We start from the raw sequence: 25,670 nt of genomic DNA on the forward strand, positions 1-25,670 counted from the left end.
ACTCTGATTTCCATAACATACCCATGCTTTCCAAAAACGAGCTGTCTTTATTGAAGCCTCATCATGTAAAAATGTCATAATTTTTCACACACACACACACACACACACACACACACACACACACACACACACACTGTCTCCAGCTGAGTAGACAGGGGAGTGGCAGAAAGAGAGATAGAGAAAGAAAAAAGTTTTTGGCTGACAGACAGAGAGGTGTGGTCACAAGGCTCCAAAAACGGTCCCGTCCTGCTCTCGGTTTGCAGTCTGCACCGGAGGGACCAGGGCGGACAGAGTGGAGAGAGAGAGAGAGAGGGCGGCAACCTGTCAGGTTGTTTCCGTCCACTTAGTTTCGTCCAGTAACTTCTGTGGAGCCGCCGAGGCTGCAGTTCTCTGGTCACCATGTCAGCTTACGGGTCTCAGCAGGCCCTGAACATGCTCCGCAGGGCCAACTCCAGGGGAGAGTTGACTGGAGAATCCACCTACCAGTACGCACGGAGCGACGGCTTCCACGGAGGGGGTAACGGATACGACCAGTACGGACACGACGGACACAAAACCTTCACCTATTCAAAGTCCGTGAAGGGAGGTGGGATGGCGAGCGGAATGGCGAGCAGCATGAGAGCCGGAACCACGAGAGGAATGACGTGGCGTGGGGCCAGCATGGGAGGGGGGGCGATGAGCGGCGCCGGCGGGGGGGCGATCAGCGGAATGGGGTATGAATTTAAACTCTATCTTCCACAAGTTTTGCGTTTCTTTTTGCACCTGTGGCCAATGTGTGAACTGCAGCGCACGATAGATTATTAACTATTAACCGTGACAGCCTGTGTTGTTTTTTTGGGCCCTGCAAACACTAAAAACACCCGATACTCACTGGCCTTTAAAAAAGCGAACAAAGCAATTCAATGCACATCAGCCCGCAAGAGTTTAATTACAGGGAAATGTTCTTGTTCTGCAAAGTAACAGCATTTCCACTTGTTTTGTAACACTGAAGCAAAGCTGGTGGTAATTGTGTATAAAACAAAATAAAGTGATGTTTAATTCAGATTGGTTTGCAGAGTCACGTCAGTGACATAACTGATCATACGCACTGATAATGCGCAGTGATACACGTCGTGATGCTGACATACAGCTGTTGTCTTTGGCACGTCTTTTCAATTGTTCCTCAGCTTCTGCTCTGCACAGGAGCAAACCTCCCCGGGGAGAAACGAGATTTACAGTCCGCGTTAAATTGCCGCCTCCCTCTGCTGCTTCACAGACCCACGGACACGCGTGTCGCTTTAACACATGCAACTCTATCAGCAGCGCAAGGATTGTGTTTCTGACCCCGCACTTTGAGGAACGGGCAGATTTATTTAATTCGCAAACATAAGTTGTGAGTCAGAGCAACTTCGTTTATGGCTTTGATAGTTTTATATAAGGGAGTGATGTTTGAGATAAGGTACTCATGTAAGCCCTGTGATTAAGGGAAAAGTGCCTGGGGCAGCTTATGGCAAATATAAGTACATTTATTACATTGTTTATTATAGCTGGTAGCACTTTTTTCTGGATGGTAAGTAAAACAAGAAATACAAGTGTAGAGATGACAGAGATATTACAGGTGTTATTTGGAAACAGTGCCCTGATTCATAGCTAGTTAAATAAGCCAATGTCAGCTTAGATTTTTAGGGCAATAGTTATGATATATGTGATAACACAAGTATATCAAAACTGGTCAATAAAATTGATAATAGAGATACATAGAGTGGGTCTTTATGCATATTTTAGAATGAGGTCAACATTTTAGTTTGTATGTGTGTCTGTGAAAACCAGAGCAGGTTTCAGGAAAAGTGTCTTTTGTAGAAATTTGGATGCTTATCTGAGTTTCAGCTCAGACTGTACAAAACATTTTGCTCATATACAGCCAGCATAAATAGTTTAGTACCTCAGAATTGAAAACACGTACGATAAGCAGCAGTAATAGCTGGTTATCTGGGGTGATAGCTTTTTGCTGTCTCTATATCTCCTTGTTCCGGCTCTTGTTTCTAGGAAACAGAGAGATCTCTATTATAACAACACTTATTTTTCTAAATTTTTAGATTTGTGGCTGCTGCCACAGCTCGTGTGTTTGAGCCCATATACCAAAAGCCCCACTAAAGATCTGTGTTCAAGTCTGCTCCAGACTTTTCCCCTCACTTTCCTGCGTGCCTTCAGTGCTTTCCTATCAAATTAAACCTAAAAACAATATTAAAAGAAAATTGTAATGTTTATAATAGCAGTGAAAAGAGTTTCTTTGGCACATTGTGTATGAATGTTGACTATACCAGCTGTTGAGCCCGTACTGATGTAATCAGTTGCAGTGTATTTTTTTAGCTAATGTATTTGAAAAATCTAGCCATAACCATGACCATATCTTTTCTGTTTGTGGATTATGATGATATACATATACAAGGTTCCACAACTGCATGATGATACAATCAAAATTCCCAGATTGCTTGTAAATGAAATGCATGTTTGCAAACTTGCAACAGAAATGAAGTTAAAGGTTAACAGAATTCCTCGTCTTGTCGTTTTCCGAATTAAAACAGGTGGAAAGAGAGGCGGGAGTCTTTGCCCCAACTTAGACTGGGGTTAGGACTTATCCATGAAAAACTTTAACATTTATTTAAATAACTAATGTACAGTTTTATCTTTTCCTAAAAACAGCTACATTCAAATGAAACAATCTGAGAAGGGAAATTCACTCTTTGATGATATTTTGACAAAAAGGGCAAAAGGAGACACTGCTTTGTTTTAGGGGAACACACGGTGAAAAAAACTGCGAACCGCTGCGGTAACTGGGAATATTTTGGTAATAGTTAAAGCTGAAGATCTTAATGTTAATGAGTTTACTTCGCTGCCCTCCACAGTGGCTCTACACTTACTTCTATCAACCAGAAGGCCGCTATCCTGCAGAGCCAGTGCAACGAGTACCTGCAGAAAGCCGAGTACTACATTCAAGCTGTGAGTTGTGTTTTCTTTTCTTATTTGTGTTACTTATTGCGCTTTTACTGCTAGAAGTGCAGATAAAAGTCAGTTAGCCCAGTCAGGAGTTTTTTTATTTCACATGAAGAGTGTAGTGTTGTAGCCTGTCCTCTGAGGCAAAAAGAAACAGAAAGAATGACAGAAATGTTGTGCGGCTGTAATTGGAGTAGCTGGATGTGTAGGCTTTTGGTGTACGGTCAGAATCTGTGAGAGACACCAAATAGATAATGTTTCATTTTTGTTTAACTCCCTGTTGGATGTGATTTTTAGAACTGGCCCCTTGAGCAGTATTGCAACTGTCAGTCCACTTTAAATTTACACCCTTTCTTAGTTTAGCTGTTAAACAACCTATCATGAATTATTTATGTTACTGTGAAGTTCATCGCAAGTGCAAAACTCAGCTTAAAATTTGTGGGCGTGTGATTTATTGTCTTGTTGACTACTTATATCGGCAGACTATCACAACCGCTTTGTCCTTGTCATAAATCATCTTCTTCCGTGGGTTGTAAAAGTTGTTTTTCTGAAGTTTTGACATTTTTTGGCACTTCTAAATGGAAATAATTCAATCTAAAGCACAACAAGGACAAAAGACATCTATACTCCAAATGTGCCCATTCAGTTTTCTGGATTTGTACACCTCCTTGTGTCTGTGTATTGTAGGGTGGAAACCCGAGTGAGGTCGAGTACTTCATGGGGATGGCCAAAGAGGCCATTCAAAATCTGAAGAGCTGCGGGGCCGACCTGAGGCAGATGGGACAGCCTAATGAGAACGTAATGAGAAGGTAAGGAAGGCCAGATTTCTCTCTCTGTCTTAATCATCTGAGTTTTCTTTTACTAGAACAGTGCCCATCCGAGGTCAGTGTTACCCATGATTTTGACACTGAAATGTAACTGTCTCTTAAATGCGTCACATGCAGGTAATTAAGTAATTCAGTTGCTGTTCAAAAGGATAGTGAATGTATCTCAAGCTTTAAACTTAGTCCAAATTTCCTCAGGCAGTCAGTAATTAATCTCCCATTTTTAAAGCAGATGGGATGAATATTTGTTGACCGGACAGATGGATGGACAAACAGAGATTTCATGAATTTTTATAAAAATATATTCTTTGTATAGCATATGCTGTTCATTCCAAGTCTCATCTTTTTCTGTTTTCTAATCCATAGTGTGGAGATGTACAATAGCCAGCTGAAGGGGGTCCACAAGGCCATCTCAGGCACCACGCAGAGAAGGAAGAGCACCAAGGGGGGCTCCATTGGCTGGGAGGAACCTGGAAGGAGCTATCATGATGCTATGGGCTGGATTGCACAGCAAAAGGCGTGTATAGACACACCCAATTTAATACCTAACGTGCACCTGCAGCTGCTTTTGAAGATCAGTCTTCTGACATTCATGAGCCCTTTAAGGAATTCTGTGTTAAGGTGTCTTGGTAAAGCTTGAGGGGCATTACTACAGTGTGCATTAAACTGTGCGTTACCTGCAGTAGATGGTGGTCAAGCACCTGAACTTGGGGGGGTCGAGAAGAATATACTTAAAAGCTAAGAAATCTACTAAAAATCAATATTTGGTGAAATTTAGGCAACATTTACATTTTAAAAGATTTGTTGGAGGCTTGTTTTTTTCTTTTTTTTTCTTTTACATTTTTTTACAGGTTTTTTGCGCATTTATTTCAGTCTTAAATACCCTAAAAGTGTTGCATTTTGATCACCTGATTTCGGTTAACACCAGCCTTCATTTTTTCAGATTAAGAGAAGTTGATGTAATTTGTCACATTAGTAAGTCAGAGACGTTTGTTACACACAACAGATAATCAGCTCATTTCATATCATAGCACATTTAAACACAACAGAAGTTAAAATGCTCCGCAGTATATTTAATATATTATAGTTCTTTAAACACACTAAAAATGTGAACAACTACATTAAAATAATTAAAATTGTTAAACAGTTCAAGAAAAAGTATTTTTTATGTTTAACTGGAGAAACAGACACTTTACACAAAAGAAATCTTTGTGAAATAAACCTAAAGTGAAAGAAAGACCTACTTCTTCAACAACAAAAGTGACATTAATACCCACTAACTAGATGGTTAAGTGCCGTGTCACTTTATGACAGTGTGATAAAAGGTGTCGGTAAACCAAATGACAGATCTCGCTGAACCATGATCGCTATGATAACACAACATTCACAGCATTTAACACAGAGCATAGAGAAGAATGCTCTGCTATGTTGGTGTAGACACAGTATTAAGGGATCATGTGGTCATTGTGGTTAAGTACAAATAGAAGCTAAAAGGAGCTATTGTTTTACACTCAGTGCTAAATCATTTCTTTCTGAGTGGATTGCTGATCTTTGACCCCAAGTGGTGCATGAATTTACCAGCAAATTGCTGGTTTAACTTGTATCTCTGCCGCCACCTGCTGGTGACATGAAGTGCCTGTGTCTGAAGTCTTCTCTAAAACTCGATCTACTCCGTGCAGCGTCTGATTGAAACAGCTTCATGGGGAGATGATTCTGCAGCCATCGAGCAGCAGCTCATGAGCCACCAGAGGTTTCACAGCTCTATCCAGAGGAGCGTCGAGTTCGATCGAGCCAGAGATGACCTGGTGGGTTCAGTCAGCAGGTTCAGTATCAATGCTGTGATGATGAGACGATGCTGAGATTCACTGTTGCTTCAAACAGAAGCTCCGTTGATCTATTGTTTGGGATATATAAAGTCACAAAACTAAACCAGTGTTAAAGAAGATCACAGGGTAAAGAGATAAATAACCTAAACAAATAAAAATGATCCGCTATTGGTCAGATAGCGATTTGTTATTATTGGTATCTGTTTTAATTATTAGCATTTGCAAATATTGACACATCACTTTATTTTGAAACACATAATTTGACTCATTCTCTTCCCCCAGATGAAGACAGGAGACAAAGCCAATCTTAAGGCTCTGGATCAGGAATGGGACAATCTCCAGGTGAAGAAACTAAATATTATCTCTGTGTCGTGTATTTTCCTGTTAATCGCTAGAGATTTGTATTAAATTGATTCACTTTAACCCTGTTTAACCCTGCTAGAAAACGTCCCATGATCGGATGCAGCAGCTGCGAGAGTTCCAGCAGATCATTCAGGAAATATCCAAAGAGATCATGTGGGTGAATGAGAAGGAGGAAGAGGAACTGATGTTTGACTGGGGAGACAAGAACATCGACCAGTATATCCCCAGAAAGCAGGAGAGCTACTCGGTTAGTCAAACATCAGATCACAAGGGAACAAGAATAGAGCTGGATTCAGTAGATGCTGCAAAAAATCCACTTTTTAATTTCCAATTTTACGAGCTTCATTTTAGGCAATAAACATTCTTGGCAATTCCTTGAGCCTAAATGGCGCTGATGTCTTTTATGTAGTAATCTGCATCTCATAAGGGAGCAATCATCTGTGGTAGATTGGATTTTGGCTGCTGCGATTAGTCATCCACTTACAGCGAAGCCACAGAACTTCCCTCTTGCTGCATCCTGATGTTTTTCCTGTGTCCCTGTGATTATTCACCTCTTCTTATATAACAGAAACTGATGAGTGCCCTGGAAGTAAAAGAAAAGGATCTGAATAGGCTGAAGGCCAAAGTGGACAACCTCCTGAAGAATGACCACCCTGCATCGGACAAGATCGAGGTCTGGAGCGATCAGAAGTAGAAATCTCAGTCCAAAAACAACTAGTTATAAACCTGCAAGTAAAAGCTTGGCTTTTTTTCCAGTGTTTGTGTGCTTGTGCATTCTCTTCAGGCTTATAGTGACACCCTGCAGACTCAGTGGAGCTGGCTCCTTCAAATAACAAAATGCATCGACACTCACCTGAAGGAGAATTTAGCATACAGCCAGGTAACTTAAAGCTACTCTAATAAACATGAACCTGCAGGAGTCAGTCACACTGACGGACACTGTGAATAAGAGTGCATGTAAAAGATGCACCATGACACCTCTGATTTGTTGTTGCTACATTAGCATTTTGATTTGCTTTCAGCTTTTCAGTTGTTATGTACACATAAAAATTGCTTGTTTACTTATCATAATGAGACTGGGAAACTACAATTAACTTCATGCTAGATTTCACTCAGTATTTCACAAATTGTGCGTGTTTTCTCCTGAAACTCACATCACATATGCTTACACACGTGTGCATTTAGTTTTTCAAGGAGGCCAACGAGACGTACAGTGCTCTGCAGAAGGAACACGAGACGGTTCGTAAGAATTTCATCTGCGACAAGAACACTTCTCTGGAGACCCTGCAGGAGCTCCTCAGAAACCTGGAGGTACGACAGCGTCATTACAGCAGTAACTCATCAGCTGGGCATCAGGAGCTTGATCGCGTGTGTTTAGACGTTTAGCATAGCGAGATAAAACTGATTAGACTGAACATACAATAGATCTTTGATGTAGGATGAGCTTTTGAAAATTTCATGTCTCAGGCACTACAGTAAACAACAACACAAAGCCTGAAATATATAAAGTCAGTGGATTATTTAGCCAGATAATTCAGTTCAGTTCATTTTTATTTCAAACATTTCAAACATTCACAATCATTACAAAATATCATTCCATTATTTGTTTGAAAAGGAGTAGGCTGAAGTGTTTACTTATTTGTCCCTACCCCCTCAAGTTTTACCTCTCATTCATTTAATTTTTTTTTGTCTTAAATTAAACAAACAACATATGAAACATATGAAGTAAAGCAAAACAAAACAAAACATACATAAATCAAAAACAAGAAATTAGCAAGCCCCACCACAGTATAGTTTCTTACATATGAAAAATACAGAATGTGTATATTTGCAGATACACGAGTTATGGAAAAACAAACAAACCAAAACAAAACCCCCAAAAAAGAACCACAACACCATTACCAGCATCTCCATAATTCATCAGGAGAGGTTGCTCGGAATAAACTGAATGTAAAAAAAGTTTTCTTTGAATTTAACGTTTTACTTATTGTACTTATGTTATAAAATCACATAGAACATTTACACGTAATTTAAAAATGGGCAGGATTTTGGACAAATTAGTTTTGAGTGTACCACCTAATAGTGAAGCAACTCCAATACCATTGGATAATACCTTCGAATGACCAAATGTTTCTTTTACTCATTCTGGACCAGACCCCCAGTTTTTACAGTCCAGAAGAAACACGCATCTTAGCCCTCAAACTTTTGCCAAACAATAGAAAGTACTATTTTGGTTGTTGGCATCCTGTTACAGACATGCTCAAATTCAGCCCATTCTTTTAAAATAAACATTATTTGTACTGTAAAGGCAGACTGCATGCCTAGTAGTTATGGCATTAGTTACAAAAATGGAAACAGAACTCTCAAAAAAAACCAAACCAGTTCTGGATTGCAGGTCATATGTTTCATACAGGACAGGCCATTCTGTGCGACTTCATTATTTACAGAGAGACAAAAATGTTGGCGAATTTGAAAAGTAAAGCAGTTGTTAATGGCTAAACAGTGGCAGGTTGACTGAAACCTTTTTTGTCTTCAGAGGGAAAAGGAGAAGATTGTGGAAAATAGGAGGCAGGTTAAACACCTGGTCAGCAAGTCCAAGGAGATCGTGAGACTGAAACCCAGAAACCCTGAAGAGAAGAACACCAGCGGCGTCATTGTCAAGGCTCTGTGCGACTTCAAGCAGGACCAGGTCAGTTTTCAGATGTCAAAGTTAAACACATATTGGTATTTTTATTTTTTACTTTACGTTGCACCGACATTCTCTCTTTCTTTTATTCTAACTTGTGTTTCATGTGTTTTATGTGTTTTATGTGACCTTTGGGCTCACAGAAGGTGATCCTTAAGGGCAATGAGGCTATCCTAAAGGACAACAACCAGCGCAGTAAGTGGCTGGTGACTGGCCCGGGGGGTCTGGATATGTTGGTGCCCTCTGTGTGCCTGATTGTACCGCCACCTAATCCAATCAGCATCAGTCTCGCCAACAAGTAAGAAACAAAAAATGCTTTGATTTGGACATTTACTGTTAAAGGTGATTGTATAACTCTTGCTCTGGCTGGAAAGATAATCCTGAAACCTTTAAATTTCACCTCTGTGTCGTGCAAAGAAACGAGCAGTACTACGAAGCAATCCTGTCAATCTGGAGCCAGCTTTATATCAACGTCAAGAGTCTCATCTCCTGGCAGTACTGCGTCATGGATATCCAACGCATCAACTCCCTCACCATCTCCATGGTAAGGACCGACGAGGTGTTGGAAGTCGGCCTCTGCTGTCTGTAAAAAAATATTTAGTCATACGTCAAAGTCAAACTTTTGCTCTCTTGCAAGGTATCAAAGGAGAAAACAAATGGTCATAATAAAAGTTGTGACATGGTGTTAATTAACGTTTAATTATTTGGTTTTAAAGGTGGGTTTTTGCTTTTACAGTTTGTTCTAAGCCAACAGCTGTAGTCTTCCATTTAATATGGGCTTAAAAAGTGTGTAAACGTCTCTCATCCTGAGCCACCTCCAGATGCTGGGAAACAGCTCCCATAGTTGCACACTTTGGAGTGCTGCATAACTCTGTGGCATTCAGACAGACATTTAAGCATCTCTCGAAACCCGCTGCTCCAAACCAAAGTCCCTTTTGCAACTTTTCACTGCTCCAGTTTGTACTTTGTGTTAAAAAAACACACACAATCATTTTACTGCACTGTTATTCTTATAACACTTGATGATTTATTGGTGGAAAATTAATTTATAAACATAGCCTTAGAACTTAGAAAGTATGTTTCTTACAAGTGTGGTGAGTATCGTCAACATAAAGAAGGTACCAAAGATTTAAAATAGCATGTCACATTTGACCTCTGACCTCTCCTTCTCGGTGAAAAGATCTGTTTGGGTCCAAATTAAACTTAATGTTTCTGTGTCTGTTCAGTTGGCCAAGATGCGCCCAGAGGAGTACCGGAAAATGATCAAGAGCATGGAGACTCACTATGATGAGTTTATAGTGAACAGTGTAAATTCCCAGATGTTTGCTGATGAGGACAAGAGGAGCATAGAGAACCAGGTCAATGATGCCCAGACCCACTATGAACAGCTAGTGGTGCAGATACCTACTTACAGTAAGTGTTTGTAGTAATGATCACCTCGCAAGTACACGTTCTGTTTATTCTGTACATTTCTATTCAGTCTCATATGTCAGATGGACCTCTTGTGCTCATTTTCTGCTCCATATGTTTATTCTTGCACTTCTTGGCTTTTGTTTTTTTAGCCGGATGTCTCTTAGACTTGTATATAAACATTGCTCAAATTCAATATTTTTAGTACGTATTTCAGTATATTACAGTAAAGTACAGTATGCATTTGTGTCTGTGTGCTTGATAATGGAATAATTGAATTGAGTAAGTGAATCTAGTGAACTTTTGAAAAGACTTTTATCTATTTTTTAAAAATCGTTTTGTCCACAGTTGTCCAGCAGGAACAATTACAGCAAACATCTGGGCAACAACACCAGCTGATTATATTACAGCAGCAGCAAGTACAAGCTGCTGCTGCAGAAGACGCAAGGAGGCTTGAAGAAGAGGCCAGGATGCGCCAAGAAGAGGCCTGGAGGCTTGAAGAAGAGGCCAGGATGCACCAAGAGGAGGCCAGGAGGCTTGAAGAAGAAAGACGGAGAGCAGAGCTCAGAAGACAGGCCGAGAAGAAAGCGGAGGCAAAGAAAGAGGTGGTGAGGAAGGAAGTGATAAAAGTGACCAAGACGGACGCAGGAAAGAGGAAGGTATCCACATCAACATCATCATCATCTCACAGCTTATTAGAGCTGCACTCGCTCAGATTGAGGCTGGAGGCCGCTGAAGACATGCTGAGTCAGCACATCCATGTCTGCTTCGGAGACAACGGCGTGCAGGACTGTAGCCTCAAGATCTCTCAGTTAGAGGTGAAAGCATAAAATATAAGAATAACAGAAATGCATGTAGAATGAAAACAAAAACGACCCTGTATTTATCGCGACACATATATGTGCATCTTTCAGACTGTGCAGCGTGATGTGGACTCGATGCGTGCTGAGTACTTACTTTTGAAGGAGCGCATTCTAAACGAGCTGGAAAGCGTGAATGATTCAGACAAAGCTCAGTTCCTCCGCAGCGAGATTGGAGTGATTAACCAAAGACTGGGCAGCCTGGAGAGCAGCTCAACAGCTTATGTTCAGCGGTACGTAACACAAGGCAAAACCTCAAAACGATGGCGTAAAGCTTAGTGTGTTCTTCTGATTAATTTAAAAGCACAGTTCATAACTGTGCACTGTAAGATCAATTATTATCTGCAAAAAAAGATACTTTTACATACAGATAATCTACATTATGACAAATACACATATGCCTTTGCATATTTGCATATTTGATTATTCCATATGCTTGTTTTAGGCTACGAGCTCTAAGGGACATGCTGGAGAGTGTGGCACGAGCCGAGGACATTGTGAAAGTTTATGAAGCAAGAATGACAGAAAAGGAGACCACTTCTCTGTCTCCTGAGGAAGTGGAGGAATATATGTCGACTCTGAAGGTATTTTTGCAAGATAATGGTGTTTTCCTACTCTTTGATAATAGTAGACAAATCATTTGTAAATACTGCCCTATTTTTCTTATATCCTTTGTGCTGTGACATATGCTTTAATTCCACTTATCAGGCTGATTTTTATTATACGGTGGATGCAGTCGTATGATTGATGTTGTGTCGTGTGTCGATGTGCAGAACATCAAAGCAGAGCTGGATCAGAAGAAAGATATTCTAAATGCTATGGAGGCAGAGTTGTCCAAGGCGAGCCACTGGAACGGCCAGGTGGGCGGATCCTCCCACAGGTGTGACCTGATGCTAACAAAATACACAGAAGATGTGAACATGCTGTCAGACCGCTGGAGACGAATCCAATTACAGCTCGATACGAGGTATGCTGCTCTGTCAGTTTTTAATAATAACTGGCTGTTAATGTCAAATTGAAGACTTTGCAGTCATGCAGTAAATAACTCATTTCATATTCAACCATATGTATATGAGGCTGCTTGTACACATGTGAATCTATTTTTCAAACATCTTATTCACATACACACATGTCAATTTGTGATTGGCAGAAAATGATCGAGCAAAGCACAAAACATTTGTTGCTTCAGTATTTTAAATGTTATAATAAATAATATAATAAAAAAAACAATATTAATCTGTAAACTTGGGCATGAGAGCGTTTGAGTAAAAGTGACATAACTCAATTATGCTGGTCGTCTCTTCCACTTGCTCAGAATGCAGGACCTTCGATCATATCTGCCTCAGCTGCAACACTACAAGCAAACCAGCACTTCCATTCTTGAATGGATTGAAGCCACTCGCAGAAAACAGGTGGCTCTACAGGCCACCAAGATAGAAAATGTTCAAGCACTGGAAAACCTCATTAACAACCAGAAGGTAATATGCTGAACTTTTGCTATTATTAGAGCTACTTCCAATAATTTTCTGTGAAGGCATCTGATACCTGACATCTGTACTTTGTGGGTTTCTCTAGGCTCTGAATGCAGAAATCAAGGTGAGGAGGGAGACAGTAGATAGTGTGCTGAAGGACAATGAAGCCTGTGTGAACGCTATCAAGGTAAGTAGGTCAATAATCGAGTGCATTTGGCCTCAGATTCATTAAAAGATCAACTTCCTCTATTTATTTATTCATTTTTATTTTTAACAGGACTATGAAACAGACCTTGCAGCTTACACCTCTGGTTTAGAAACTTTGCTCAACATCCCAGTGAAGAGGACAATGCTGAAGTCGCCGTCAGTGGATCTCAATCATGAAGTAATTCAACTGTAGTAAAAACATTAGACATGTAGTAAACCATTAGTACATGACATGTTTTTTCTTGTAGGTTAGAGTTGATTTTTCTGATGTTTTTTTAAAATTAAATTTAAATTTGTCTCTGTTCCAGGCTACCCAACTGCAGACTCGATATATGGAGTTGCTTACCCTTTCTGACGACTACTACAGATTCCTAGGAGATTTGCTCAGAAACATGGAGGAGCTCAAGGTACGGATCTCCAATGCTGAACATCCAAAAATATCTTGTTGGATGTAATCATGGTTTTCTTTCTTTTTTCTTCTTTTTCTTTCTTTCTGTTTATGACATCTTGTCATCAAACTGCCCAGGGATTATGAATGAGAATTTGGGGTAAATCTGTCACCTAATCTTTGATATAACGTTAAAGTTAAAGGAACTCCTTTATACCTTCCAGCAAACCATTGTTGTTAATAACATCACCTGCAGTCAGCATTGTGTTGCTCCCATTTACATGCGTCTTTTGCTCATGAACTCGGTGTATTAATATCCATCAGCTAACAGAGTATTAAGACAGGCATTGCATACAATGCAATGTTACTGACTGTCCAAGAACTGACAGACTACAGGTGCTATATACATGAGTTTCAGTATAAAGAGAGTAAAGTTCACTTAGATATGACCAATGCCAAGGACATATGTTGTGACTAAGTTGCAGCTAGTCATAATAAGCAACCTACTATCCACTATGTTGGATATTAGTATCCTATGGAAAGCAAATTTTTTCTCACATAGGACTATAGACTGGTAGCCTACTCCCAGGCAGACCACTTGGTAAGGAAAAATGTGTATTCTCATTCAAGTACTAACCAGGCACAATGCTGCTTAGCTTCTGAGATCAGATGGTATCAATCTAGAGAAAAATATATCTTTCACAGCTGGACATTGTGCTAAAGGTGCAGTTTAGTGTTAATAAGTTATGGTTGCAAACTAAGATAATAACAGTGTAGCTATGGATGACTGTAGTAATCTGTTAGTGAACAAAGCAATTACAGGGAGGTTTTGTTGAGCTAAACCACATACCTCATTTGTGACTAATTTCACTTTGTAAGTACAAGCAACCTCCATGGACAGATTATTAGTTATTTAAGAACCGTTTTGTAGTCTCAAGATGAGTCTTTTCATTGTCACTAACTCACAACCACACGTCTTATGATTGATAACCTGTTAGCCAAGTGTGTGGTTTCATATGGATAACCTTCTATAGTATGATCAAGATTAAAAAAAAAGCAGTTTTTTGTTCAATAAGACCTAAAATACAGAAAAGTTGGTGGAGAACGCAAGAGACATGAGATAACTATAGTTTTTTTTTTAATTCAATTAATTATAATGGCAAATGAAACTCTACAATAACACAGAAAAACCCAACGATCCGATGAGATGACAACATCTCGCCCCCTCCCCCACTCCCCATAAACAAGCATTTGGTGACAGTGGGAAGGAAAAACTCCCTTTTAACAGGAAGGCATAGGTATCTGTCAGAACTGGTTGGGGGTTTTGGATTTGCCTCAAACTGAATGGAAGGTTTCTTCATGGCAACACGATATGAATGTGGTGTTAATAGGGTTGTGCTAAGCAAATGTTGTGCTGGATACTTGTTAACCACAACACAAGTGGGTAAAAAATAATAATGAAAGTTTAATTTATCATTTTTAAAAACACATTTGTATTCATCTTTTCTTTGTCTTTCCTTCAGATTCGTAACACAAGGATTGACCTGTTAGAAGAAGAACTTCGCCTTCTGAGAGACGATATGAGAGACCGCAACGCCAAGAACAAATCACTGGAAGATGCTCTTGCTCAGTACCAACGGGAGCTGAACCAGTCAAAAGAACAGTTGCTGTCAATGGAGGAGGTGAAACAAACTGCATCGTTGCAGTGCAGTGCCACCAAGGAGAACCTAGATAACACACAGAGCCAGCTGGCAGGCCTCAGAGATCAGGTGGAACGTCTCAACTACTTGCTGGATGAAGAAAAGAGGAAGAGGAAGCTAGCAGAAGAGCGCTACACTCAGCAGCAAGAAGAGTATGAAGCAGTGCTGAGAAAGAGGCAGAACGAGCTGGAGACAGTCAGTTGGTCCAAGGTGGAGGTGGAGAAGACTTTGTCAAATAAAGAGCTTGAGATTGAACAGCTCCGGCGACAGCTTGCTGACGAGACAGCAAGGTTCATGGAGCTGCAGAAGGAGATATCAAAGGTAAGGAGCCAATACAGTACGGAGATCAATAACTTAAAGCTCAGCTACGAATCTCAGATCCACGTCAGCCATGCAGACATGCAAAGGCTGGCAGCTGAGAGGGACGAGGATACAGTGGAGCTCCAGCTGCAGTATGACAGGATGGAGGCAGAGAGGAGGAATCTCGAGGAGGAGCTACGGAGACTCCGAATATCTATCAGCCAGGTTGAGGAACAAAGGAAGGCAGCAGATGAGGAAGCTCACACTCAGCGGGCTGTAATCATCGAGGAAGGCCGCAAGAGAAGAGAATTGGAAAGTCAGGTGGAACTGTTGATGAGGCAGAGAGACGAGCAAAGTAGCCAGTATAGAGCAGAGCTGGCTGAGGTTAGGAAGGACCTGCAGGAGACGAGTGACCGACTGGCTTATGTCACACACAGTCTAGAGGAGGAGACCCGCAGAAGACAAACTGCGGAAGAAGGTCAGGGTGTGCTTGAACAGACTCTGTCCCAGCTGCAAGTGAAGCTAACTAATTCATCAGTGGCTGTAACCCAGGGGCGGGAGTACAAGGAGGAGCTTCAGAAACTGCGATTGGAGCTGGAGAGAGAAAGCAGGGAGCGAAGCAGAGTTGAGCAAAATATGAGAAGCTTACAGGGACGCATCAAGGACCTCCAAGCTGTAAGAGATGGACTTGAGAGCCAGGTGGAGAATTTGCGGCAAGCTAACCAAGAAGAAGTAGCCAGAAGAAGGCAGATCGAGTCAGAGCTAGAGAAGACCAATATGACCCTGGCAGAACACAGCAGCACTGTCGTTGCACTACGCCAAAGCCAAGAACAAGCCAGCAATTCCGAAAAGAGAGGTGAAGAAGAGCGTCTTCAGTTGCAGGAGGAGCTAGAGAAAAACTTGAGACAGAACAAGACCTCTGCAGAGCACATCACGCAGCTGAGCTCTGACCTGAAAGCCCTTCAGCAGCAGCTGCTTGAGGAGCAGCTCAAAGTCAAAGAGGCAAACCTCAGGAATGAAGGTCTTTATAAATCTATAGAGGAGAAAAGCAAGATACTGAATGCGAACTCAGTTGAGCTTCAAAGGCTGAAGGAGCTGACAGAATCTCAGACCAAAGAGAGGCTGAGACTGGATGAGGAGCTAAGGACAACACGACATGAGAAAGATGAACTCTTGAGGGCCAAACAGGGAAGTGATGATGAGCTCTCCTCGCAGATTACTGCGCTGGAGCTGCAGCTACAGGCCAGTGAGCGCAGTAATTTAGACTACCGCAACCTGGTCTCCGAGCTCTCCTCTGAGAGGGAGAAACTCAAAGTGGAGACTGAGAAAATACAAACGCAGGCCACCGAGGTACATGGAAGTTTGGTGCTTAGTCCTGGACTGTTCTCGTCTTTCCAAATCAGAGTCTTCACCACTTGAAGCATTCAAGTAGCAACTGTAGCTCTAGCTAGTCTGAAGCAAACCCTTTCCTTGCATGCTGGAGTGCCTCTTGTAGATGCAACTCTGATTTGAACACATACTGTCTGTATGTGTTTGAATAAACTTGCATGTGTATAAACTCGCATGCAAACATAATCTGCGCCTCTCTACCTGACAGCCTTCCTATTCCACTGTCTCCCTGTACACACTGTGGAAAGATGGGGAGTTAAGGGTTAGAGTTAGTGCAGTTCGCTTGCTTTTTTGGGGTCACTTTATTTGCCCAGAATGATCAGCACCATCACTGCCGCTGGTTTCCTGGTCTACTAGATTCTGATCATTGTTTCTTATATTTTTAGTACATCTTAATGGGCTTAAAGACACCTTTTGCAATCTTGTAAAACAGCACTGGCATGACTTCAGAAATTTACAGTTTCCAAAAATGCTTATGACAACTCCTCTTGCAAACTAAAATCAGGTGATCACGATTGGCCCACATCTATTGGTTTTATGTATCTGTGCTGTTTTGCAAATCAGTCTTGCTTTCTGGTTGTTAAATAGAATTAGCCATTTTTTGTTATATCACTAGTATAGCAAACCAAATGACAATTTGGCAGAACAGGCACAGACTTGCTTTTTATATTTCAACTTTTAACACTATTGCCAGCTGTTTTTCTTTTACAAAAATGTAAAAAGGCTTGAGTTGTAACGACAACAAAAAACTTTTTTGAGAAAATGCTTTTATTGTTTCTAAATAAGCTGTGCACCCAAATATTCTTTCCGCAGAAAGAATTCTTGCACTGTGAAAGATTGAAAAGAGCAAGAATGTGCACTGTCCTCAATAACCACTGGTTGTATACAAAAAATGAAAAAGAAATAAATGAGGTTCCTCATCTATACTGTTAATATATGAGTATTTTTGAGTTGAGTAACTTCTCGTCTCTTTTCTCTCTCTTTATTTCCTGCAGATAAGAGCCACCATGCAATCCCTTCAGTCCCAGTATAATGAAATTGTAACCGAGAGAGACACTCTGTTGCTGAAATTGCAGTTGTCAGAAAAGGACAAAGACCACATCTTAAGACTAGAGGAGGAACTCAGCCGCATTAAACTGTCCTTAGAATCTGAGTATCGCAATAAGCAGCGTCTACAGGAGGAGAACGAAAGAGTGAAGAGGGATTTAAGTCACTGGAAGGACCAGTGTGATAGCAAACATGGCCTGATTAGGCAGTATGAGACAGACAAGGATATTTCGGAGAGGGAAAAGAAATCTTTGAAAAGTGAGATAGAAAGGCTGATGAGAGAGTTACGTGAGCTTGAAGAGTCATATAAAATTAAACTGTCAGCCACCCAGAAAGAATTACATGAGGTCACCATTGTCAGAAAGAACATAGAAACTGAACTGAAGACTGCCAGAGAACCCCCAACCTTGGATCCTTCCACTCTGATTTTTGATGGAGTCCGTAAGACAGTGACAGCAGACCAGTTGCTCAATTGTGGTGTTTTGGATAAACAAACATGTAACCAGCTGGTGAAGGGACATAGGACTGTCCCTGAAGTGTCTGTTGACAAAAAAGTCAATTTAAAAGGTACAGGCCCAATAGCCGGGGTGGTAGTTGAAGGTCTAAAAGGTCCAGGCTCCATTTCTGGACCTCAGTTTGCAAAACTGACTTTCACTGAAGCCAAGAATGAAAATCTCCTCCCAGCAGATGCCATCAATTTGCTTCTGGATGCTCAAGCCGCTACAGGACACATAATTGACCCCAGAACTAATCAAAAGTTGACAGTTGAAGAAGCATGTAATCATGGTGTGATTGATGATAAGGACAGAGAGAGGTTGCTAGCAGCAGAAGCTGCAGCTGTAGGATATAATGGACCTGGGACAAATAAACCTCTTTCAGTATTTCAGGCCATGAAGATGGGACTAATTGACAGAAACACAACACTGCGTCTTTTACAAGCTCAGGAGTCTGTGGGGGGCATTCTAGATCCAGTACTCAGTGTGTTCCTTCCCAAAGACACAGCCATTGAGCGTGGCCTAATTGATGACAACTTATGCCGTGCTTTGAGTCAAAGACCTGAGCTCTACCTGGACCCAGAAAACGAGGACGGTGTAACTTATATGTCAATGAAGAGAAGATGTAAGGTAGAACCACACACGGGCCTTCTTCTTCTTCCTGTCACTGAGAAGATAGATCCCTCCAAACTTATTTTTGATGGTGTTCGAAAACCTGTCACAGCCAAGCAGCTGCTGGATTGCAGTGTCCTGGACAAGCCAACATTTAAAGATCTAGAAAAGGGGAAGAAAACCATCCCAGAAGTGTCTGTTGATAAAAATGTCAATCTGAAGGGGACTGGGCCAATTGCTGGGGTGGTAGCTGGGAAGCAAGGCAAAATGTCCTTGTCAGAAGCCAAGAGACAAATGTTGCTACCTGAGGATACTGCAGATTTGCTACTGGAAGCGCAGGCTGCAACTGGTCATATAATTGACCCTCAAACAAATCAGAAGTTGACTGTAGAAGAGGCATGCACCAGAGGAGTAGTGGATATAAGAGATAGAGACAAATTATTGGCAGCTGAGGCTGCTGCTGTTGGCTACAAGGATCCTAAAGTTGCCAAGCCTCTCTCAGTGTTTGAGGCCATGAAGAAAGGATTGATTGACAATAAGACTGCACTGCGTCTACTGCAGGCCCAAGAATCAGTGGGAGGAATTCTAGATCCCAATCTCAGTGTGTTCCTGCCTAAAGACACAGCTATTAAGCGCAACCTTTTAGATGAAAACCTTCGCCATGCTCTGAAACAAGATCCTGAATGTTACATTGACCCGGAAACTGAGCATGATGCCAGCTATGAGACTTTGAAAAAGAGATGCAAGATAGAGCCTCATACTGGTCTGCTACTTTTGCCAGTCTCAGAGAAACTAGATCCTACTAAACTGGTCTTTGATGGTGTACGTAAACCAGTAACAGCAAAGGACTTGCTTGATTGTGGGGTGCTGGACAAACCAACATTTAACCAACTACTGAAGGGGGAGAAGACTGTCCCAGAGGTGTCTGCAGACAAGAAGATCTCTCTAAAGGGGACAGGAGTGATTGCTGGTGTGGTGGCTGGACCTTTAGGGAAACTGTCTTTATCAGAGGCCAAGAAACAGATGCTCATGCCCTTAGACAGTGTAGATTTACTACTGGAGGCCCAGGCAGCGACAGGTCACATCATTGATCCCATATCCAATCAGAAGCTGACAGTAGAAGAGGCATGTGCAAGAGGAGTGGTGGACAGTAGTGATCGAGACAAACTCTTGGCAGCAGAGGCTGCTGCTGTTGGCTACAGAGACCCTTACACAACCAAGCCTCTTTCAGTGTTTGAGGCGATGAAGAAGGGAATAATTGACAAAAAAACAGGACTACGTCTGCTGCAGGCCCAGGAATCTGCAGGTGGGATTCTAGATCCAAACCTTAGCGTGTTCCTTCCGAGAGACACAGCTATAAAGCGTAACCTTGTGGATCAGGAACTCTGTCGTGCATTAAATCAGAACCCCGATTGTTACCTTGATCCAGACACAGAACGTGATGTCAGCTATGGGGCTTTAAAGAGAAGATGCAAATCAGAGCCTCACACAGGCCTGATACTTTTACCAGTCACTGAGAGGAAGGACCCTTCCAAACTCATGTTTGATGGTGTCCGCAAACCAGTCTCAGCACAGCAGTTGCTTGATTGTGGGGTTCTTGACAGGGAAACATTTAACCAGCTAGTAAAAGGACAGAAGACTGTCCCTGAGGTCTCCGTGGATAAAAAGATCTTTCTAAAAGGGACTGGTTCAATTGCTGGTGTAATAGCTGGGCCTTCAGGGAAGATTTCTTTAGCAGAAGCCAAGAAACAGATGATCATGCCCCCAGATAGTGCAGATTTACTTCTGGAAGCCCAGGCTGCTACAGGTTACATTATTGAGCCTACATCAAATCAGAAGTTGACAGTAGAGGAGGCATGTGCAAGGGGAGTAGTGGACAGTAAAGATCGAGAGAAACTCTTGGCAGCAGAGGCTGCTGCTGTTGGCTACAGAGATCCTACACAGCCAAGCCTCTTTCAGTGTTTGAGGCGATGAAGAAGGGAATAATTGACAAAAAGAACAGGACTACGTCTGCTGCAGGCCCAGGAATCTGCAGGTGGCATTCTAGATCCAGTAACCTTAGCGTGTTCTATCCTAGAGACACAGCTATAAAGCTGTAACCTTTGGATCAAGGATACTGCTTCGTGCATTAAACCAGAACCCCGATTGTTACCTTGATCCAGACACAGAACGTGATGTCAGCTATGGGTCTTTAAAGAGAAGATGCAAATCAGAGCCTCACACAGGCCTGATACTTTTACCAGTCACCGAGAGGAAGGACCCTTCCAAACTAATGTTTGATGGTGTCCGCAAACCAGTCTCAGCACAGCAGTTGCTTGATTGTGGGGTTCTTGACAGGGAAACATTTAACCAGCTAGTAAAAGGACAGAAGACTGTCCCTGAGGTCTCCGTGGATAAAAAGATCTTTCTAAAAGGGACTGGTTCAATTGCTGGTGTAATAGCTGGGCCTTCAGGGAAGATTTCTTTAGCAGAAGCCAAGAAACAGATGATCATGCCCCCAGATAGTGCAGATTTACTTCTGGAAGCCCAGGCTGCTACAGGTTACATTATTGAGCCTACATCAAATCAGAAGTTGACAGTAGAGGAGGCATGTGCAAGGGGAGTAGTGGACAGTAAAGATCGAGAGAAACTCTTGGCAGCAGAAGCTGCTGCCGTGGGCTACCAAGATCCTAACACAGCCAAGCCTCTTTCAGTGTTTGAGGCGATGAAGAAGGGAATAATTGACAAAAAGACAGGACTACGTCTGCTGCAGGCCCAGGAATCTGCAGGTGGCATTCTAGATCCAGTTCTTAGCGTGTTTCTACCTAGAGACACAGCTATAAAGCATAGTCTTCTGGATCAAGATCTGCTTCGTGCATTAAACCAGAACCCCGATTGTTACCTTGATCCAGACACAGAACGTGATGTCAGCTATGGGTCTTTAAAGAGAAGATGCAAATCAGAGCCTCACACAGGCCTGATACTTTTACCAGTCACCGAGAGGAAGGACCCTTCCAAACTAATGTTTGATGGTGTTCGCAAACCAGTCTCAGCACAGCAGTTGCTTGATTGTGGGGTCCTGGACAAATCAACGTTTGACCAACTACTGAAGGGAAAGAAAACAGTCCCAGAAGTCTCTGTGGATAAGAAAGTCTTTCTAAAAGGGACCGGATCCATTGCTGGTGTGGCAGTTGGGCCTTCAAGGAAAATGTCCTTTACAGAGGCAAAGAAAATGAAAATTCTGTCATCTGATAGTGCTGACATGTTACTGGAAGCTCAGGCTGCCACAGGTCACATCATTGACCCCAGAACTAACCAGAAACTAACAGTCAAAGAAGCATGTGCCAGAGGAGTAGTGGATAAAGAGGATGAATCAAAATTGTTTGCAGCGGAAGCTGCTGCTATAGGCTACAAAGACCTTACTACTGGCAAACTTCTGTCAGCTGGCCAGGCCATGAAGAAGGGATTAATTGACAAGGACACAGCTCTGCGTGTGCTTCAAGCTCAAGAGTCTGTAGGGGGTATATTGGACCCTGACCTCAGTATATTCCTACCCAAAAACATTGCACTAAATAGGAATCTCATAGATCAGGATCTATACCATGCCTTGAGTCAGGGTCCTGACTGTTATCTGGACCCAGACACCAAGCAAGGAACTCCTTATGTATCCCTGAAGAAAAAATGTAAAGCTGATCCAAGCACAGGTCTTTTGCTTCTCCCTGAACCTAAAAAGCCAGCAACTGTCCAGGGGCTTAGGGGCCAGGTGTCTGTTGTGGATCTAGTGGATGCAAACTTGCTGCAGCGGTCTGATATTGACAAGTTGAATCAAGGTAGATTGACTAGCCAAGAGGTTGAAGAGCGTCTACGCTCCTATCTGAGAGGTTCCACCTGCATAGCAGGAGTTTATGATCAGGCCAGTGATAAAGTACTGACAATTTATCAGGCAATGAAAGATGGACTGTTGAAATCTGGGACCACTCTTGAACTACTTGAAGCTCAGGCTGCCTCAGGTTTTATAGTTGATCCTGTGAACAATCTCTATCTAACTGTTAGTGAAGCCTACAATAGAAGACTGTTTGGGCCAGAGTTTAAAGATAACCTGCTAGCGGCAGAAAGGGCTGTGACTGGTTACAGACTGCCTGGTACAGACAAGACTATCTCTCTCTTTCAGGCCATTGAGAAAGGTCTAGTGGAGAAAGGCCATGGCATTCGTCTACTAGAGGCCCAAATTGCCAGTGGTGGTATCATTGATCCGGAACACAGTCATCGTATTGATGTGAATGTAGCCTACAAAAGAGGCTACCTGGATGACGGAATGATTAAGATCCTCTCTGATCAGAATGCTGATACTAAAGGTTTCTTTGACCCTAACACGGAAGAAAACCTAACCTACACGGAGCTTAAGAACCGCTGTATCCCAGATAAGAAGACCGGCCTCATGCTTTTGCCTATAATCGACAAGAAAAGTCAAGAGTCAACACAGAAGAACACTCTGAGGAAGAGGAGAGTATTGATCGTGGACCCAGACACCAATAAAGAGATGACAGTCCGAGAAGCATATGACAAAGGGCTTATTGACTACGAGACCTTCCTGGAGCTGTCCGACCAAGAGTGTGAATGGGAAGAGGTCACTATTACTGCTCCAGATGGTTCTGTAAAGTTTCTTATTAATGACAAGAAAACTGGAAGACAGTATGACATTACAGAACTGCTTGAAAAGCGATTAATTGATGAATCAGTTGTAGCTCAGTATCGTGCACGAGCCATCACCATTAATGAATTCGCTGATATCATCACCAGAAAGACCAAACATAGCTCATCGTTTGGACAACCAGCTGCCTTGGGCACATCTTCAGTGAAATCATCATCATCATCATCATCAACAACTTCAAGAACACCTTTGGGAATATCTTCAGTAACATCATCATCAACAACTACAAAAACATCTTCATCATCAAGTTTAAGAACATCAGAAGGCTCAGTTCCCTCTTTGTCGACATCATCCTCACGATCATCCTCACTGGTGTCAAGACCCTTATCTCCCACTCTCGCTAAAATGACCACAACAAAGACGACCACTGTCACAGAGCGAAGCGCCAGCAGTGTTTCGCAAGATTCACCTGATTTCCATAAACACATGTCCAGTGTATCTTTCACTCTGTCCTCTCCTGTTGAAATAGTGGGTGAACAAGAACCTATTGGTGCCATTTTTGACACAGACAACGTAGAGAAGATATCTGTCACAGAGGCGTTAAATCGTGATCTAGTGGATTCCATCACTACCCAGAGACTGCTTGAGGCCCAGGCGTGCACTGGAGGAATTGTTGATCCTGCAAGTGGCAGAAGGGTCAGCATCCAAGAGGCATGTCGTATGGGCATAATAACTGAAGACATGGCCACTAAACTTAAGCCTGCTCAAAAAGCCTATATTGGCTTTGAAGATGTAAAAATGAAGAGAAAAATGTCAGTTCCTGAGGCAGTTAAGGAGATGTGGCTGCCATATGAAGCAGGACAGAGATTCATGGAGTTCCAAGTTGTAACAGGAGGTCTGTATGACCCAGAAATGGGTGGTAGAAGAACCATAGAAGATGCCTTGAAAATGGGTTGGCTGGATGGGAGAGCAGGCCAGAAGCTCCAAGATACGAAATACCACACAAAGAACCTAACATGCCCCAAAAGTAAACTTAAAATCTCTTACAAAGAGGCTCTGGATAACTGCCTGACAGAGGAAAGCACTGGCGTTAAAATGCTCCAGGCGTCATCTGTGTCTTCGAGAGGCATCAGTAGTCCATACAATGTTGCCTCTGCCCCAGGATCCACCACAGGCTCCCGGAGTGGCTCACGACGAAGCTCCCGCAGGAACAGTTTAGACTTAGGCTCTCCCATATCCTCATCAGTCAGTCGCTACAGTATTTCCAGCTTCAACTCCTTCCAAACCAAAAGCTAAATTGATAAAAGAAAAGCAGTTTGTGCTTTTCTTGCACACAAATCAGAATTTGTCAAAACTATTTTCAGTGTTTTGGAAAAAAGTTGTGGAAAAAATGAGTGTTCTGTGTGAGGAGAAAATTTATATTTAGCAGTCTGAATTGTTAAATGTTCGCATATTTTTAGAGTAAGCTTTGGTGTTGATGTGCTTAAAAATCTATAGTTCAAATTATACAGAAAAACTGCAAGATGTTTGTTTTTTTGTTTGTTTTTTAATGGACAAAAGTATTAATGGTTTCTAAAATAAGGTGTGTGGATTAAAAATATAGTTTATGTCATTTAATTTGTTTTTCAAAAATTAATGAAAATATCACTTTGTATGCTTTGCATTTGAAAAATGATAGAATAGTGTTTACAGTTATTTGACATGTTGTGTGTTTGGTTTACAGGGAGGGATTTATAGTTGGGTTGCATTGGCTTAACTGCTGTTCTTCATCATTTTCATAAAGTCATCATTTATTCATTCATTGGTTTCTTGCCCAGTAGTGCTTCCACTTTTGTAACGTTTTTTTTTTCCAGTATCTTAAAATAAAAACTTGAGTTTTTTGCTCATTCCTGACTGTTCTTATTTGTGTTCATCTAAAATACCCTTTGTTGCTGCCATGTAAGATATGTTTGTTCATTTTATTTGTTTTTTATTTTTGTTTGATTTTCAATTCGCAGTACAATACATTTGTGCTGTGGTAATTTCATCTATATAAAATGCTAAATGAAAGATTAAAAATTATAGATATTTGTATTTGATTGCTTCAGCCTTGGCATTATCACAAGTAATCAAATGCATTTTTCAGATTAAGGTTTGATTTGAAAGAAATAAAATTGAACAACTGGTGTTAGGGCACCCAAACAGTTAACACAGGCAATAACATGGTAGATGCATAAAGTAGAATAGTATGATAGAATCTGACAAAACAAAATAGCTCGAAAAGGCAAAAATGTCTCAGAAAAGTTCAATAAAATAAAATGAATATAGGAAGTCTAAAAAGTAGCAATCTAAATAGTATTCTAAGTGGGTTATGAAAGCTGTGACACACCTTTCCCTTAAAGAAAGAAGCTTGTTGATTTTTCTTTATTAGTTATTTGTTTATAAATAATGTAGTATAAATAATGTAGTATAAATAACCTGCAAGATAAAGATCAAGAAATGCAAGGCAA

General features: G+C 41.5%; 2 protein-coding genes across 3 annotated transcripts; both read left to right on the top strand.

Annotated features, from left to right (window-relative positions):
• Nucleotides 1-243: 243 nt before the first annotated feature.
• LOC102289436 (desmoplakin) lies at nt 244-20,597 on the top strand. Of its 2 annotated transcripts, none has more exons than XM_042222998.1 (24): nt 244-713; nt 2,886-2,979; nt 3,661-3,782; nt 4,164-4,314; nt 5,477-5,602; nt 5,906-5,965; nt 6,066-6,233; nt 6,555-6,659; nt 6,771-6,866; nt 7,172-7,297; nt 8,523-8,675; nt 8,816-8,970; nt 9,090-9,216; nt 9,899-10,085; nt 10,431-10,900; nt 10,997-11,175; nt 11,388-11,526; nt 11,716-11,909; nt 12,258-12,420; nt 12,518-12,601; nt 12,692-12,799; nt 12,930-13,028; nt 14,533-16,359; nt 17,394-20,597. In XM_042222998.1, the coding sequence occupies exons 1-24, from the start codon at nt 400-402 to the stop codon at nt 20,523-20,525; spliced, it is 8,379 nt and encodes a 2,792-aa protein (XP_042078932.1). In that variant the 5' UTR covers nt 244-399; the 3' UTR covers nt 20,526-20,597. The 2 variants fall into 2 exon arrangements, with proteins under 2 accessions (XP_042078932.1, XP_042078933.1); XM_042222999.1 differs by having other exon boundaries at nt 246-713; nt 14,533-15,030.
• A 67-nt stretch (nt 20,598-20,664) lies between these two features.
• Nucleotides 20,665-25,067, top strand: LOC121811892 (desmoplakin-like; the record flags this gene model as incomplete). The annotated part of the gene is made up of 1 exon (XM_042223008.1): nt 20,665-25,067. A coding segment is annotated over one exon (3,813 nt), but the record flags the coding sequence as incomplete, so codon positions are not given.
• Nucleotides 25,068-25,670: the final 603 nt, after the last annotated feature.

This window comes from Haplochromis burtoni, unplaced genomic scaffold (assembly GCF_018398535.1).
Source record: "Haplochromis burtoni strain Fernald_Lab_line unplaced genomic scaffold, NCSU_Asbu1 Contig_99, whole genome shotgun sequence".
NCBI lineage: Eukaryota > Metazoa > Chordata > Actinopteri > Cichliformes > Cichlidae > Haplochromis > Haplochromis burtoni.